Source organism: Xenopus laevis, chromosome 3L, assembly GCF_017654675.1.
Source record: "Xenopus laevis strain J_2021 chromosome 3L, Xenopus_laevis_v10.1, whole genome shotgun sequence".
Taxonomy (NCBI): domain Eukaryota; kingdom Metazoa; phylum Chordata; class Amphibia; order Anura; family Pipidae; genus Xenopus; species Xenopus laevis.
The window spans coordinates 13,663,734-13,681,688 of NC_054375.1; the positions used below are offsets into that span (position 1 = coordinate 13,663,734).

General features: G+C 41.3%; 2 protein-coding genes across 6 annotated transcripts in view; one reads left to right on the top strand and one right to left on the bottom strand.

The window, feature by feature from the left end:
• Positions 1-17,955, bottom strand: part of LOC108704584 (voltage-dependent calcium channel subunit alpha-2/delta-4) — a 106,135-nt gene that overhangs the window by 9,508 nt on the left and 78,672 nt on the right. For all 5 annotated transcript variants that reach the window (XM_041585924.1, XM_018241177.2, XM_041585923.1 and 2 more), the window contains 3 exons: positions 5,716-5,777; positions 5,206-5,220; positions 434-478 (listed from right to left, as the gene is read on the bottom strand). In XM_041585924.1, coding sequence (XP_041441858.1) covers positions 434-478; positions 5,206-5,220; positions 5,716-5,777 — 122 coding nt within the window. The remainder of the gene's footprint in view (positions 1-433; positions 479-5,205; positions 5,221-5,715; positions 5,778-17,955) is intronic.
• lrtm2.L (leucine-rich repeats and transmembrane domains 2 L homeolog) overlaps positions 16,408-17,955 on the top strand; it is a 29,839-nt gene continuing 28,291 nt past the window's right edge. The window contains exon 1 of the mRNA XM_018241176.2: positions 16,408-17,293. The gene's annotated coding sequence lies outside the window, so the exon portion shown is untranslated. The remainder of the gene's footprint in view (positions 17,294-17,955) is intronic.

Sequence of the window (17,955 nt, forward strand, 5' to 3'; positions counted from 1 at the left end):
ATCTAAGTAAAATATCCATTTGGATACATTACTTGGGGACAAGACAGCCTCTTGGTTTAAATTTTGACTGGCGGGAGTGGGATTTGGCGGGGCAGGATGGGAAGTGGGTGGGAGGATGGGGATCGGAGTACGTAGATTTTTTTGAAGGTGGGCCCGGCGCACTGTCGTTACGCCACTGGATATATGATTTATGTCAATGCTATCCAACTGGAGGCCCACAAGTCAAATATGGTCCTCCAAGAGATTTATAATGTACCCAGACTGCTTCAAAGCTCCAGTGACCTATTTAGATAACATCAGTATTTAGGCTGTTGAACATGTAGTAATTAATTGGCCTTCTGTAAGGAAACATTTGGACCACACCGGTCTATGTGAATTTGCCAACATATTATAGGACACACTTCATTTCCCCTTTAAATGAATTCATTGTTACCTCATCTTCGCAGCTCAGTGGGCAGAGACCCTCCACATTCTGGCACTGCGGAGAAAAGAGACATGACATGAAATGGACAGGCAGTGCTGGAAGCACAGGGGCCTCAAATGTGCAGAGCTGGCAGTTTGTGCTGTCAAATCAACACACCAACATGACACTGAAGCCCCGAGGCTGCTAAACAGGGAGTGACACCCTGCAATTCACTTTCCTATGAGGATATATATATATATCTATATATATATATATATCTATATATATATATATATCTATATATATATCTATATATATATATATATATATATATATATATATATATATATATATATATATATATATATATATAGAGTGTGGGTTGCCAGCACAGCACGTATACAAGTATAAGGTGCCTAGGTGCGAAGCTGTAAACTGGTATACAAGCACAATGGAAGCTCTCGCTCACAGGTCTTAAGGTAGAAAAAAAGTATTTATTCAAAAACACGAAAGTTCGTGTTTTTGAATAAAGACTTTTTTAAGACCTGTGAGTGCAAGCTTCCATTGCGCATATAAAATATATATATATTCTCTCTGTTATTTCTAGCAGCCATGAATATTTCACAGGGGCCACCTAATGTTGGGAGGGGAGCTGAGCCTTGTGCCTGCTTGCACCTTAGACTGGTATTGCCAACATCCCCATAGCCCCTGTGGAATACCAGCAAGTTGGGGGGGGTCTCCTTAATGTATCTACTGCTACACTTACCCCAATAATACCCTCTTGCATCATAATCTTTTTATAGCCACAGCAGCATATATTATACAGTCATATGAAAAAATTTGGGAACCCCTCTCAGCCTGCATAATAATTTACTTAACTTTGAACAAAAAAAATGAACAGTGGTATGTCTTTCATTTCCCAGGAACATCTGAGTACTGGGGTGTTTTCTGAACAAAGATTTTTTAGTGAAGCAATATTCAGTTGTATGAAATTAAATCAAATGTGAAAAACTGGCTGTGCAAAAATTTGCAAAAAAATTTGCTAATTTGAGTGTAACTGTTCAATACTGATTACTGGCTACACCAAATTGGTTGGATTAGCTCGTTAAGCCTTGAACTTCATAGGAAGGTGTGTCCAATCATGAGAAAAGGTATTAAAGGTGACCAATTGCAAGTTGTGCTTCTGTTTGACTCTCCTCTGAAGAGTGACAGAATGGGATCCTCAAAGCAACTCTCAAAAGATCTGAAAACAAAGATTGTTCAGTATCATGGTTTAGGGGAAGGCTAGAAAAAGCTATCTCAGAGGTTTAAACTGTCAATTTAACTGTCAGGAATGTAATCAGGAAATGGAAGGCCACAGGCTGACTTGCTGTAAAACCCAGGTCTGGCCGGCCAAGAAAAATACAGGAGCGGCATATGCGGAGGATTGTGAGAATGGTTACAGACAACCCAAAGATCACCTCCAAAGACCTGAAAGAACATATTGCTGCAGATGGTATATCTGTACATCGTTCTACAATTCGCAGCAATTTGCACAAAGTATGGCTGGTTGATGAGAAAGAAGTCCTTACTGCACTCACGCCACAAACAGAGTCGCTTGTTGTATGCAAAACCTCATTTAGACAAGCCACAAATATTTTGGAACAAAGTGCTTTGGACTGATGAGACAAAAATTGAGTTATTTGGTCATAAGAAAAAAGCACTTTGCATGGCTGAAGAAGAGCATTCCAAGACAAACACCTGCTACCTACTGTCAAATTTGGTGGAGGTTCCATCATGCTGTGGGGCTGTGTGACTAGTTCAGGAACTGGGGTCGGATGAATTCAACCCAATATTAACAAATTCTTCAGGATAATGTTCAAGCATAAGTCACAAAGTTGAAGTTATGCCGGGGTTGGAAATCATAAAGGCATTTATGCAGAGAGAGAAGTACAATATTCTGGAATGGCCGTCACAGTCCCCCAACTTGAATATCATGGAAAATCTATGGGATGATTTGAAACAGACTGTCCATGCTCGGCAGCCATCAAATTTAACTGAACTGGAGAGATTTTGTATGGACAAATGGTGAAAAAAACCCCACATCCAGAATCCAGACACTCATCAAAGGCTATAGGAGGCGTCTAGAGGCTGTTACATTTGTAACTAAGTATTGATGTAATATCTCTGTTGGGGTGCCCAAATCTATGCACCTGCCTAATTTTGTTATGATGCATAATACATATTTTCTGTTAATCCAATAAACTTTATGTCACTGCTGAAATACTACTCTTTCCATAAGGCATGTTATATATTAAAAGAAAGTTGCTACTTTGAAAGTTCAGCCAATGATAAACAAGACTCCAAGGAATTAAGAGGGGTTCCCAAACTTTTTCATATGACTGTATGTATTATATTTTTTACAATTTTATATCACCCTGATGCATAATGCGACGTCAACTTAGTAGTAACATACATAGTGTTAGGTTGAAAAAGGACACACGTCCATCAAGTTCAACCTTTTAACTTTTTCTTAACCTGCATAACTGCCAGTTTATTACCTAAAACTATGGAGTGGAATATTTACAACACACAAGCTTTGCTACTCTCCTTGAATGACTGGCTTGGTGAGTATAAAACTGAATTCTTGTAATGGCAGGAGTGGAAGCTGCCACTGTTTGTCCAGGCCGATGCATTCTTCACCGAGACCAAAGCAGAACCACTTCTACTGGTCATACATTTGTGTGCGTGATCTGTGCTTATGTTTATTCACACTGACTGTTTGATGGAAAAAATAAAGTAGATAACAGCTACTTAGGGCTTTCTGAGCTACAGACATCTGCGTTGGAAGCAGGGCCCAATCTGAGAGGATTATCTGGGCTGTGAGCTTGCGGACGTCGCCAGAATATGAAGATGAACGAGGCATTGGATGAGATTGCCTGGCGGGCTTCTGGGAACTAATTAGTAATGTTTCTTGTTGTTGCAGAAAGGCAATGCGGCTGTTCTGTCAAGTGGAGACGTTTAGTGGGGAGAAACGTCAGGGCTTTAGGGAAGGTAGGAAGGTTCCAGTGTTTATACTATAAGGCTCTTCCCTCCCTCCCGCATTCATTCTGCTGGAACCTCACTGATTTCCAATAGAATTCTATATTGTATGGAACACAATGCAGCAGCCTAGGGCACAGATAATTATATGAACAATGCGCTGACAAATGATGCCCATTGACGTATACACAGGCTGGTCAGCCACAAGCACAGATCACACAGTGAGGCAAGATTGGCCAGTTCAGGCTGTGGGTGCCCAGTTTAATACAGTAACACTGATAATATAAAAACATGGGGCGCACACACGCTTGCAATGCCCAGAGATATAAATGCACAGTGAAGTCACGGTATTATATTATCTGAGCTGTGCGTGCCCACAGAAGGGCAAATATAACAGATTTATTGGTCAGGATCTGGGACAGAAGTGAGGGACTTGTACAGGAATGTTTCACTGACTAGAAGAATCTCCCATAATGCTCCTCTGCAGGAAGCTTCCCCAGAACACATAAGTGACTAGAGAAATCTCCCATAGTGCACCTGCACCAAAAGGCTTCCATGTATGTGGGAATGGAAGACTCTCCCATAATGCACTTCTACAGGAAGCTTCCCCAGAACACATAAGTGACTAGAGAAATCTCCCATAGTGCACCTGTACCAAAAGGCTTCCCTGTATCTGGAAATATAAAACATGGGGCACACACGCGTTTGCCAAGAGAAATAAATGCACCGTGAAGTCACGGTATTATATTATCTGAGCTGTGCGTGCCCACAGAAGGGAAAATATAACAGATTTATTTTTTCAGGATCTGGGACAGAAGTGAGAGACTTGTACAGGAATGTTTCACTGACTACAGGATCCCATAATGCACCTCTACAGGAAGCTTCCCCATAATACATAAGTGACTAGATAAATCTCCCATATAGTGCACCTGTACCAAAGCTTCCCTGTATCTGGAAACAGAAGAATCTCCCATAATGCACTTCTGCAGGAAGCCTAACCCATAACACATAAGTGACTAGACAAATCTCCCATAGTGCACCTGTGCCAAAAGGCTTCCCTGTATCTGAGAACAGAAGACTCTCCCATAATGCACCTGTACAGGAAGTCTTCCTCATGCGACATATGTCAATAAAAGAATCTCCTAAAATACATATTTCAATAATATAATCTCCCATTCTGCAACCGTAGAGGAAGTCTTCCCATAATACCTATGAAAATCATCTCCCATAATGCACCTGTACAGGGAACCTTACAAATAATACATATGGGGGTAAAACAATATCCCATCATACATCTGTACAAGAAGCCTTTCTCATAATTTATATGTGATTTCATTTGTCTCGTCTATTGACCTCTACAGGAATCTGATTCCTGGCATGTGCTTAAAATAATCTCCCATCATTCACCTGTTGTACCGGTCCATTCCCCCCATCAAATATATTTCTCATTAAGGTTTATTCCCAGAAGCCTTGGGGCTAGGGTTGCCACCTGACCTGTATTTATCCCAATGTCATTAATAGTCAAAATGCCTTAAAATATAGGAAGGCCAGTATTTTTTTCAAAAAAAGGTGGAAACCCTACTTGGGGCTCATTTATTAAAGATTTAACCCCATAATGTATAAATACATCTTCTCCCAACATGCCTATGTAGAAACCCTTCCTTATATTTGGGATACGACTTGATAACAGAGAAGAAAGAAATACGAAGGTCTCAGAAAGTGACATGCGGTCCACCCATAATCCCACCTAACTCAGAACGGAGGAGCATGGGTAAACTTACGTCGCTGTCGTTAGGCTGTGAAGGCAGAGACGATGTAGGAGGAAAAAGAGAAAGACAAAGCCATTAGTACATACAGATCTGTGATGTCACTGCGACACAGTGAGGTCATTTGTAGACACTGAAAACCATAGCAATTACAGGGTTAACAGTTGCTTTTATATTAAACCCATTAAACAGTAGTAGGCACTTAATGATCTGTTTCACAAATAGTTTTTATTATTTCTTTCCCTTTATTTCTAAATCCTTCAACCTAAGAGTATCCCCAGCTACAGCTAATGCACTCATGATGTTAGTCCCAGACAGATTTCCCCTGCTCTAATTGGTTGATACCAAAACATGCACTTTAATTGGCTTCTGATAAAACTGTCCTTAGCCTGTTGCATTGTGATAGGGACCTATATTTCTGTGAATATTTCACCACTAGGAAATTTTAGGTATCAGAGCCATTCGTTTTAATATGGTTTCCTGGGAAGAACAGTGGAAGACGGGGCTTGGCTGATGATCACCTACCTGACGAGTTGTCTTCCAGAAGATGCTCTGGAGTAAGCTCAGCTTCATCTGGACCCCGACAGCTGGAAGAAGAAGGAGAGAAAAGGACTGACACCAATTGCAAACTGTTCCTTCTGCTGCACATGTCTTGTAGAAATTCATGACAGTAAGGTGCAGGTATATCCTTAGCTCTTAATGGGGGGTTAATAAGGGCAAGGGAAAGTTGTGCTCACCACTATTTTTTAAAACCATTAGGCGGGGGTGCAATGAGGCTGTGACCACAAAATACATATAGTCAAACACAAGAGTCCTCTGCACTATAGGGATGGGATGATATGGGATGACTTTGACGTAGTTGGCCAGCTTAAATATATTGCAATATATGGACAAACAATCCCTGTTTTGTTTAAAGGGTAAGGCATTTTTTAGTAGCAGTATGCACAAAATGTCTCTGTCTTAAATATATTGATAATGGGTTGAGTGCAGAGGACTCTTGTGTTTGGGTTAATAAGGGCACCACAAAGAGGCTCCCAGGTCTTGAAGCCATCACCATTGTACTTACAGCAGTTTATACAGCCAAAAATCAGAAGCCAACATAATTTCCCTAATTTTATCGATTTTCTGCACCTAGATCCTATTGACCTGCTTCACATAGCAGATATATGTATACACGAGTGTTATGGAAATAAAAGAAATTTGAACAATTGAAAATCTGGTGTGCTGGTCCATTTTGAAGGATATATAGTGAATAAAGTACCCCCTCTTGTAAAATATAAGGATATTATAAGTTACCGAGGAGTTTCATGACCATATAAAAACACGAGGCCGAAGGCCGAGTGTTTTTATACAGGTCATGGAACTCCGAGGTAACTTATAATATCCTCATATTTTACAACTGGGGGTACTTTATTAATTATAATACACAAATTTTAGTGAGTCATGTGACAGAAATTACATCACTACTCACCGTTTATAACTGATGACATCACTACTCACCGTTTATAAGGATATAATTTACAGGATATTCATGGCTTTTGTGTATTATATATATATATATATATATATATATATATATATATATATATAGTGCAGAAATGACCAGCAACACCAGGGTTTCAGTGAAAAAGCAATATATTCACATGTGCATATGTGAACACTGAAACCCTGGTGTTGCTGGTCATTTCTGCACTACATATTTTTTTACCGGGCACCCAGGTATAGAACCAAAAAGCGGTGTGCCACCCTACTGATTATATATATATTATATATATATATATATATATATATATATATATATATATATATATATATATAAATAAAAGAATCCCCAATCCGGTGCACTCTCAACCCAATGGCAACAGCCTGGGTGCAGGTCAAAAAACACATATAATAGATACAAAAAAACGCACTCTATTTTTTCACTAAATAAGACCTAGGAGTGCGTTTTTTTGTATCTATTATATATATATATATTCGCTTGTATTGGTTAGTAACAGCACTCACGCTATGTTCTCTTCGTATACTGTATGTGGTGCACGTCCCATTGAGGTTTTCCGGTCTTCCCTCGTTATGTGATATGCAAAAATGGACAGCACTCACGAATTCTATGCAAAAAGTTGTATTAAAGTGAAAAAAGCATATACATCACCATATGTGTACACATTTCGTAGCGATGTTTCGAGCCAATGTAGGCTCTTTCTCAAGCCATGTGAACAATGGTTTGAGAAAGAGCCTACATTGGCTCGAAACGTCGCTACGAAATGTGTACACATATGGTGATGTATATGCTTTTTTCACTTTAATACAACTTTTTGCAAAGAATTCGTGAGTGCTGTCCATTTTGCATATTATATATATATATATATATATATATATATATATATATATATAGTGAATAAAGTACCCCCTCTTGTAAAATATAAGGATATTATAAGTTACAGAGGAGTTTCATGACCATATAAAAACACGAGGCCGAAGGCCGAGTGTTTTTATACAGGTCATGGAACTCCGAGGTAACTTATAATATCCTCATATTTTACAACTGGGGGTACTTTATTTATTATAATACACAAATTTTAGTGAGTCATGTGACAGAAATTACATCACTACTCACCGTTTATAACTGATGACATCACTAGTCACCGTTTATAAGGATATAATTTACAAGATATTCATGGCTTTTGTGTATTATATATATATATATACCTGCTATATGGCCAGCTGCAATAAATGTTTGCTGCACGTAAGAAAATAAAAGGCAATTTCTGGTTGGTTGCCCAGTGTTATTAAATGACCCCTGCTCATTCAGCTATTTGCCACGGTGATCACAAACAGATCTGTTACCTAATTTCCACGAAAGCACCCATAATTGAAAAATGAGCTTCCGGCACCACGTAACGCAGCTCAGTAACTGTAAAAATTGTGCACTAGTAATAAATATGTAAATTGTGCTAATGCAACGCACCTGCCTATATGAAAGGCATTGTGGCGTCACTTGTGGCTCATACGACTTTCTGCTCAGCTGGAGGGAGCAAGCCCTAGAATTTAAATTAACTGGGGTGGGGCGAAGTTTTCCTGATACAGTAAATGGCAATGTTTCCATGAGGAAGAAAAAGGAGGAATTTTGAACATACCAATCACTTTCTCAAGTTTAATCTTCTCCATTGCTTTATTAAATGGGGCCCAAAGATTTATCAATGACCAACTTAGGCGAGGTTTAGTAAAATGCTAAATGCCAACAAAAATCAAAAGTAATTTTAATTGCCAGCATTGAATTATCCTTATAAAATAACTATACATCCTTAAACATTATGGTGGCCAGTATGGTAACTGTAACAGAATGCTCTGTTATACAGCTAGAATCTCAGCCATAAAGCAGGGCAGAACTGCTGATTCCAATGGGGATCAGCCACTGGGACAGAAATCTCTGTTATAAAGATAGCTAGAATCTCAGCTGCCATAAAGCAAGAAAGGACTGCTGCTTCCAATGGGGATCAGATAGGATCTGTGCAGCAACTGGGACAGAATGCTCTGTTATACAGATAGCTAGAATCTCAGCTGCCATAAAGCTAGATGTGGCTGCTGTTAACCTTATGTTTCAGATAGGATAGCACTGGGAGTTTTAGTTCTTCAACATTAGCAGGGCCTGTAGAAGACACTTGCTGTGGATCTTGCACAGACACAACACAGGGAAGAAGTGAATTGAACATTTATGATCTAAGAATATTCTTTATACTTCCAGGCTCCCACCCCCACTCTCCTCTCACCTTCTTTCGCTCCCACCTCTCACTCCCTCACAGCTGCAAACACGTGAAACTGTCCCACGTCACTCATCCCCAAATATAGGCACAATGTGGACTAATACCTCCCAGGCCTCAGAGAGTCACAGGGTCTCGTTAGCAGGAGGGATCTGATTAACGGCAGTTGTTAGTTTTTAATGAAGAGGCACTGATGCGCTCCAGCAGAACAGCATGCTGGAAACCAATATTTACATACATTTAGAAACACTAATCCTTGGAGGACCAGTCCAGTCGTTATGGTGTGACCCAGGATCAGTTCCCAGTGACTGGAAGCTCTGGTTTACGGCAGAAAAATAAAGTGCAAGTTCTGTGGGTCGGGAATCTGGCATTCAGCAATGTGTTTCATGATAGCTCTGTGTAGATATAGATTAGTGATACCCAAGTTCATTTAAAGGGGTTGTTCACCTTTAAATTAACTTATAGTATGATGTACAGAGTGATATTCAGAGAGAATTTGCAATTGGTTTTAATTTTTTATTATTTGTGGTTTTTGAGTTATTTAGCTTTTTATTCAGCGGCTCTCCAGTTTGTATTTTCAGCAATATAGTTGCTAGGGTCTAACTGACCCTAGCAACCACACACTGATTTGAATAAGAGACTGGAACATGATTAGGAGGGGCCTGCATAGAAAGACGAGTAATAAAAAGTAGCAATAAAAATATATGATATTAAATGATATTAAATCATTACTGTTCTCAATTTATTCCCTTAAGGAGTAAATGTAGAAGCTCTAAGAAACATCCTATGTGGCTTAATACTGCAGTAAAGAAGTTAATAGGAAAGAAGAGAAAGGCATTTAAAAACTACAAATCTGTTGGGACAGAAGCTGCATTTAATGAATATAAACACTGTAATAAATGTTGTAAATACGCAATCCGGAAGCAAAGAAAGGAAATGAAGAGTTAATTGCGCTGGAGGTGAAAACTAACCCTAAAAAGTTTTTTAAATATATTAACAAGTAAACAAGGCTCCAGGGCCTGATGGCATACACCCCTGGGTTCTAAGAGAGTTTAGTTCAGTTTCAGACCAGCTCCTATTTCTGATTTTCTCAGATTCCCTTTCATCTGGTATGGTGCCTATGGATTGGAGAAAAGCTGATGTTATTCCAATATTTAAAAAGGGATTACTATCTCAGCCTAGCAATTATAGGCCAGTAAGTCTGACATCTGTGGTGGGCAAATTATTTGAAGGCTTGTTAAGGGATCACATTCCAAATGTTGTCTTAGTGAATGGCATTATGAGCAGCAACCAGCATGGCTTTATGAAGGATAGGTCATGTCAGACAAATTTGATTGCTTTTTATGATGTGGTAAGTAAGATTCTGGATAGTGGGGGGGCAGTAGATGTGATCTATTTGGATTTTGCCAAAGCATTTGATACTGTGCCCCACAAACGACTTCTTTCTAAACTAAGGTCTGTTGGGCTTAATGAAGTCGTTTGCACATGGATAGGAAACTGGCTACAGGATCGGGTACAGAGGGTGGTTGTTAATGGGACGTTCTCTACTTGGAGTAAGGTTCTTAGTGGGGTCCCCCAGGGCTCAGTATTGGGTCCACTTTTATTTAACTTGTTCCTTAATGACTTAGGGGAGGGTGTTGTAAGTAATATATCAGTGTTTGCAGATGACACAAAACTATCCAGCCCAATTAATTCCATCCAGGATGTGGCACTTGCAACATGATCTTGACAAACTGGCAATCTGGGCAGCTAAGTGGGCAATGAGATTCAATGTTGATAAATGTATAAGGGGATCATATAATAATCTCTCTAATGCTTTATTTACCAGTAGTTCTTACGAGGTCACCCATTCTGATTAGAAGAAAAGAGGTTCCGCCTAAATATTCGGAAGGGTTTTTTTTACAGTGAGAGCTGTGAAGATGTGGAATTGTCTCCCTGAATCAGTGGTACAGGCTGATACATTAGATAGGTATAAGAAGGGGTTGGATGGTGTTTAGCAAGTGAGGGAATACAGGGATATGGGAGATAGCTCATAGTACAAGTTGATCCAGGGACTGGTCCCATTGTCATTTTGGAGTCAGGAAGGAATTGCAAATTGGAGAGGCTTCAGATGGGGTTTTTTGCCTTCCTCTGGATCAACTAGCAGATTAAAAAAAAAACTAAAAGGTTGAACTTGATGGAGTGTGTCTTTTTTCAACCTTCCTTACTATGTTACATTTATAGCCTTAAAGAGCATTTGTTTTTTTGGATGGGGTCAGTGACCCCCTTTTGAAAGCTGGTTAGCGTCAGAAGAAACAGGCAAACAATTCATTATTTAAAAAGGAAAATGAAGGCCAATTGAAAAGTTGCTTAGAATTAGCCATTCTGTAACATACTAAAAGTTACCTTAAAGGTGAACGACCCCCTTAAGGGGATGGCTAAGTAGAGAATTGGCTCTAGAACCCCTACAAAGTAGTTGGGTTGCTCCTAGAACTCAAACAGGAGGAAGTGTGCTGGTAGTTAAAAGGTGGAGTTGTGCCAGCAGGGGGAGCACCTCCAACATCACAAGAGATTGGAGGAGCCCCTCTCCAGGGGATATAAGGGCAATCAGCTTATGGAATTACTTACTAGAGAAGGTTACAAAAAAGGTGGGGTTGATCCAGACTTACATAATTATATTAGAAGGGAACCATATCAGTAAGAGTGCATGTTCTATCGACGCACGGAGCAACATCAACCTTATAGTTAAACACAACTGGGATTTCTCTACTATTAACCACAGTCTCTTGTCTCTCTTGCTCCTCTGTGGTCCCATCATTTGACTTTCCTCTTGCTATAACTAGTTGGTTTCAGATAGATCACCAGAAATAACGACTTTTTCCAATTACTTTCTATTTTCTATGTGTCACCATTTTTATAATATTGAAGTGTAAAGTGTAATTTTTCACCTTCTAAAGCAGCTCTGGGGGGGGGGTCGCTGACCCTGTAAACTGTTCTAAATTGATACATTTAATTGATACATTTCTTATGTTTGTCCCTGCTGAGCAGAATCCCTGGGTTTCATTACAGGCAGCTGTTAGAATTGATACAATAGTTGCTAATACTCCAGAGTTGCTGCTGAGAAATGGATCAACTAAATGTTGTAAAATTGTAACAGCTCCGAATCTGCACCTGAATTACTGAGCTGCCAGACTCAAACACCAGAGACACGAATATTCACAGCAAAAAAAAAAAAAAAACTGTAAAAAATAAATAATGGAAACAAACTGAAAAAAGTCTTTATTTCTGGGGAACAATCTGAAAACAACTGAACTGGAAAAAAGTGTTTGGAAGGTGCACCGCTCCTTTAACTTAGTATGTTATAGAATGGCCAATTCTAGGTAAAATTTAAATTGGTCTTTATTATTTATTTTTTTATAGGTTTTGACTAATCTTTGGACTCTTTCCAGCCTTCAAATGGGGGTCACTGACTCCATCCCTGTAAGGCTTTACATGTATTATTATTGCTACTTTTTTTTATTACTCAGCTTTCTATTCAGGCCTCTCCTATTCAAATTCCAGTTTATTATTCAAACCTGTGCATGGTTGCTAGGGGAATTTGGACCCTAGCAACCAGATTGCTGAAACTGCACTCAACAGCATACTAAACGTTTACGCAAAGGTGAACAACCCCTTTAACCTGATCATTAGCCATATCAGTGCAAAGCCTATCTAACAAGCTGCCCAGGCTCCCTTTTTCTTAATCTATAACATCATGTGGGATGGGTCATTTGCTTTCAATTGTCTTGGTCCAAATGCATTTTCTTCCTGTTATTATTTGTGTTCTATTTATTTTTTAGTCTTCTATACTATATATAGAGCTCTCTACCCTAGTGATCCCTCCCCAATCTCCAGGGTCTATGACGGGTAAGGGTCTAGTGGTGGGTGCTCTGCCATCCAGAGGTGCCAGTGAGTATCATCATCTTTTTTACTGATTTCACTTTTCTCCAGCTCTATGGCACAACTGCCAGTTTAGCAATCAGGGTAATAAATGAGGAGAGAATACCTATTCTGCAGGGTGCCCGTTATGTGCCAGGTCTCCCAAGTTGTTCAGCTGCTTACTCAGCACAAGGGTAGCGAGAGGGGGGAGGCAGATCCCATTGTACTTGCAGATGGGAAATCAGGGCTGGCAGTGCCACGGGGTAATTACAGGAGGGCTGACAGTGACAAGACAGCACTTAAACAATATTACCATGTACACAACCTACAAACAGGAGAAAACAAAAGAAAGGGAGATGAGGGCAAGCGCTTAGAGACAGAAATAGAGACATTGCTGACAAAAGGCACGTATAGAAGGAAGGATGATAATGTGAGACTGGGGGTTCAGTTAAGGATGGTGGGAGAGGAAAGGTGGCAATGGACAAGAGAAGAAGGCAAAAAGAATATGCCAAGCATAGAGACAGACATAGAGACGATAATAAATATATCTGTGTACAAGCTATAGGCTAACTGAGGGGGCTGTTCCTGCTGAATTGTGCTTAGTACAGAGGAATACCTATGCTGTCATAGTTTTATGGGATCTCTCTGTACAGACTATGAGCAAACTTAGGGGACTGTTCCTGCTGAATTGTGCTTAGTACAGAGGAATACCTATGCTACCATAGTTTTATGGGATCTCTTAGTACAGACTATGAGCAAACTTAGGGGACTGTTCCTGCTGAATTGTGCTTAGTACAGAGGAATACCTATGCTACCATAGTTTTATGGGATCTCTCTGTACAGACTATGAGCAAACTTAGGGGACTGTTCCTGCTGAATTGTGCTTAGTACAGGGAATACCTATGCTGCCATAGTTTTATGGGATCTCTCTGTATAGACTATGAGCAAACTTAGGGACTGTTCCTGCTGAATTGTGCTTAGTACAGAGGAATACCTATGCTGCCATAGTTTTATGGGATATCTCTGTACAGACTATGAGCTAACTGGGGGGGCTGTTCCTGCCGAATTGTGCTTAGTACAGGGGAATACCTATGCTGCCATAGTTTTATGGGATCTCTCTGTACAGACTATGAGCAAACTTAGGGGCTGTTCCTGCTGAATTGTGCTTAGTACAGGGGAATACCTATGCTGCCATAGTTTTATGGGATCTCTCTGTACAGACTATGAGCAAACTTAGGGGCTGTTCCTGCTGAATTGTGCTTAGTACAGGGGAAAACCTATGCTGTCATAGTTTTATGGGATCTCTCTGTACAGACTATGAGCAAACTTAGGGGCTGTTCCTTGTGAATTGTGCCTAACAAAGGGGAACACTTGCATTGTATGTGATTCTCTCTATACAGGATACATGGTATTTTGGAGGCAGCTGAGCACACAATATATATCAGAATGAGCCTAAAATATCCAAATGGCGGTGTTTGAGGCAGTTAAGGATTCTAAAGCTGTATTAGATGTGAGTGTGATGCAGTTGGGAGGCAGCTGGGTAAGCGTGTGTGTACATTAGTGTAATATACACAATCCATCCTCACACTCATTACTGCTTCCTTCTGTGTGAGCCGTGCCAGTTGTTAATATGAGATTGTTACTTACACAGATGGGATTTTTGTGCCGAGGTGATGGCTGCTGAACCTACTCCATTTAACAGATGCTAAATAAGAGGGGGACCGACTGTATGTTAATCCTGAGCCAGATCATCCTAATATCATCTGGCTCCTCTGCTGCTGAAACCTCCCAGTGTTTGCTCAAACTACTAACCCCTCCATTCTGAGACCCCATGTAGGGCTGGCTTTAGTCTACTCATAGCAAGGGCACTTTCTATAGGCCCTGCAGTCTGTAGGGCCACACTAAGCAGAAGATATCAAAAGGTTGTGACTGTGGGACAACAGGTCTAGTAGGGAGAGATGGTGCCTATAGTAACAGTGGATAATAGTCTCTGGGAAGGGAGTGTGACTGTGGGATAGCAGGTATAGTAGGGAGAGATGGTGCCTATAGTAACAGTGGGCTAATAGTCTCTGGGAAGGAAGTGTGACTGTGGGATAGCAGGTATAGTAGGGAGAGATGGTGCCTATAGTAACAGTGGATAATAGTCTCTGGGAAGGGAGTGTGACTGTGGGATAGCAGGTATAGTAGGGAGAGATGGTGCCTATAGTAACAGTGGATAATAGTCTCTGGGAAGGGAGTGTGACTGTGGGATAGCAGGTATAGTAGGGAGATATGGTGTCTATAGTAACAGTGGATAATAGTCTCTGGGAAGGGAGTGTGACTGTGGGATAGCAGGTATAGTAGGGAGAGATGGTGTTTATAGTAGCAGTGTGATAATAGTCTCTGGGAAGGGAGTGTGACTGTGGGATAGCAGGTATAGTAGGGAGAGATGGTGCCTATAGTAACAGTGGATAATAGTCTTTGGGAAGGGAGTGTGACTGTGGGATAGCAGGTATAGTAGGGAGAGATGGTGCCTATAGTAACAGTGGGAAAATAGTCTCTGGGAAGGGAGTGTGACTGTGGGATAGCAGGTATAGTAGGGAGAGATGGTGCCTATAGTAACAGTGGATAATAGTCTCTGGGAAGGGAGTGTGACTGTGGGATAGCAGGTATAGTAGGGAGAGATGGTGCCTATAGTAACAGTGGATAATAGTCTCTGGGAAGGGAGTGTGACTGTGGGATAGCAGGTATAGTAGGGAGAGATGGTGTTTATAGTAGCAGTGGGATAATAGTCTCTGGGAAGGGAGTGTGACTGTGGGATAGCAGGTATAGTAGGGAGAGATGGTGCCTATAGTAACAGTGGATAATAGTCTCTGGGAAGGGAGTGTGACTGTGGGATAGCAGGTATAGTAGGGAGAGATGGTGTTTATAGTAGCAGTGGGATAATAGTCTCTGGGAAGGGAGTGTGACTGTGGGATAACAGGTATAATAGGGAGAGATGGTGCCTATAGTAACAGTAGATAATAGTCTCTGGGAAGGGAGTGTGACTGTGAGATAGCAGGTATAGTAGGGAGAGATGGTGTCTATAGTAACAGAGGATAATAGTCTCTGGGAAGGGAGTGTGACTGTGGGATAGCAGGTATAGTAGGGAGAGATGGTGCCTATAGTAACAGTGAATAATAGTCTCTGGGAAGGGAGTGTGACTGTGAGATAGCAGGTATAGTAGGGAGAGATGGTGCCTATAGTAACAGTGGGATAATAGTCTCTGGGAAGGGAGTGTGACTGTGGGATAGCAGGTATAGTAGGGAGAGATGGTGCCTATAGTAACAGTGGATAATAGTCTCTGGGAAGGGAGTGTGACTGTGAGATAGCAGGTATAGTAGGGAGAGATGGTGCCTATAGTAACAGTGGATAATAGTCTCTGGGAAGGGAGTGTGACTGTGAGATAGCAGGTATAGTAGGGAGAGATGGTGCTTATAGTAACAGTGGGATAATAGTCTCTGGGAAGGGAGTGTGACTGTGGGATAGCAGGTATAGTAGGGAGAGATGGTGCCTATAGTAACAGTGGGATAAAACCCTCTTTAGGGTACAAGAGGTATAATTGTACTGCACCTTAAAATTTAATTACTTCTCTTTAAGTTTCATCCATCCTTACTGTAATAGGCCACCTGTTTTTTTTCTTGATGACAAATAATGATAAATATTTGCTTCCTTAACATTCATTCTCATATCCCCGCAGACAAACTATGTGTATACAGAGCAGAGCTGGTTAGTATTCTGTATGTTAGCTAATGTGCCTCCCCGTGGGTCTGTATGTGTGTGTACGTGTGTGTGTGCTGTGCTGCCTGTGCTTACTGTACACTGTGAGTAGTGTATGAGACTGTGAGTAGCGTATGACTGTGTGAGCGCAAGATAATTTCTGCCTGACTGTTCCCCCCCTGAGCTCACAATGTCAGTCATTACAGAACGGCTTTGGCTCCGGCGCACTCTCTCCTTGTCTCCCTCTTTGTCCCTTGTCATTTGCTGATGGTGAGACCCCCCTTTTATTCCATGACTCCCACCCTTTCTTTTATCTCATTTACACCCACCCCATGTCCCTTGGGAGAAGATTTAGCAGCAGCATCGGACTTCATGTTCCCCCGTCATCATCAGGGTGAAGGTATTTTTTGGGGAGGGGGGGATACATGCCTACTGCACACTGGAGTCCTGCTGTCTGTCCGTCTATGATTGTGCCCAGAGATACGAGAGACCCACAGAGATACTAGAGACCCCAGAGATAAGAGAGACCCCAGACATACAAGAGACCACAGAGATACGAGCGACCACTGAGATACGAGCGACCCCAGACATACAAGAGACCACAGAGATACGAGAGACCCCAGAGATACGAGAGACCCCAGAGATACAAGAGACCACTGAGATACGAGAGACCCCAGAGATCCAAGAGTCCCCAGATCCACAGAACGGTAAGAACCCACGGGGCGACCCAATGGCGGGTGAGAATGGGGGTCGCTGCTGGAACACTGGGCAATGCAAGTGACACCTATTTATATTTAATGTTCCTGCCATTGTCACTGCTCTGTGCTTTTGGGGATAAAAGACCTGTTTTTTTAATTCTTACTGCTGTAATGAGCGGCATTGCTACACACGACTGCCCGACCAGGGGGGGGAGATTAACCCTAGCTGTGCCAATGGGTGGGGGGCAGTCAATAAAAGAGAAAAATGGTGGGGGGAGTAAAGAAATGTGAGTTAAAAGTCCGACCCCCTTTCTGAAGGCCACCATTGAAAAAGTAAAATAAACTGTTGGCCAGTGAGCTCACAATCTATGCAGTACACTGTCAGAAATAGGGATACAGGTGATGAAGCAATTAGTTAGCTGCCAGGAAAGAGATAAAGATATTCTGGCAGAGGAGTGTAAACAAAGGGGGACCCTTGGTGCTGGGGGGCCCCTTGGAATGCAGAGTGATTGTATCTTGTGAGTATACAGCAGCCGTGGGAAGGGAATATGGAAAGGAAAGATGTGAACACTCACACTTTATATAAGGACGGTCCAAAAGGCAGCATCTTGCTAAACTACAACTCCCAGCATCCCCTGGCAGCCGTATGCAGGGAGTTGTAGTATAACCAA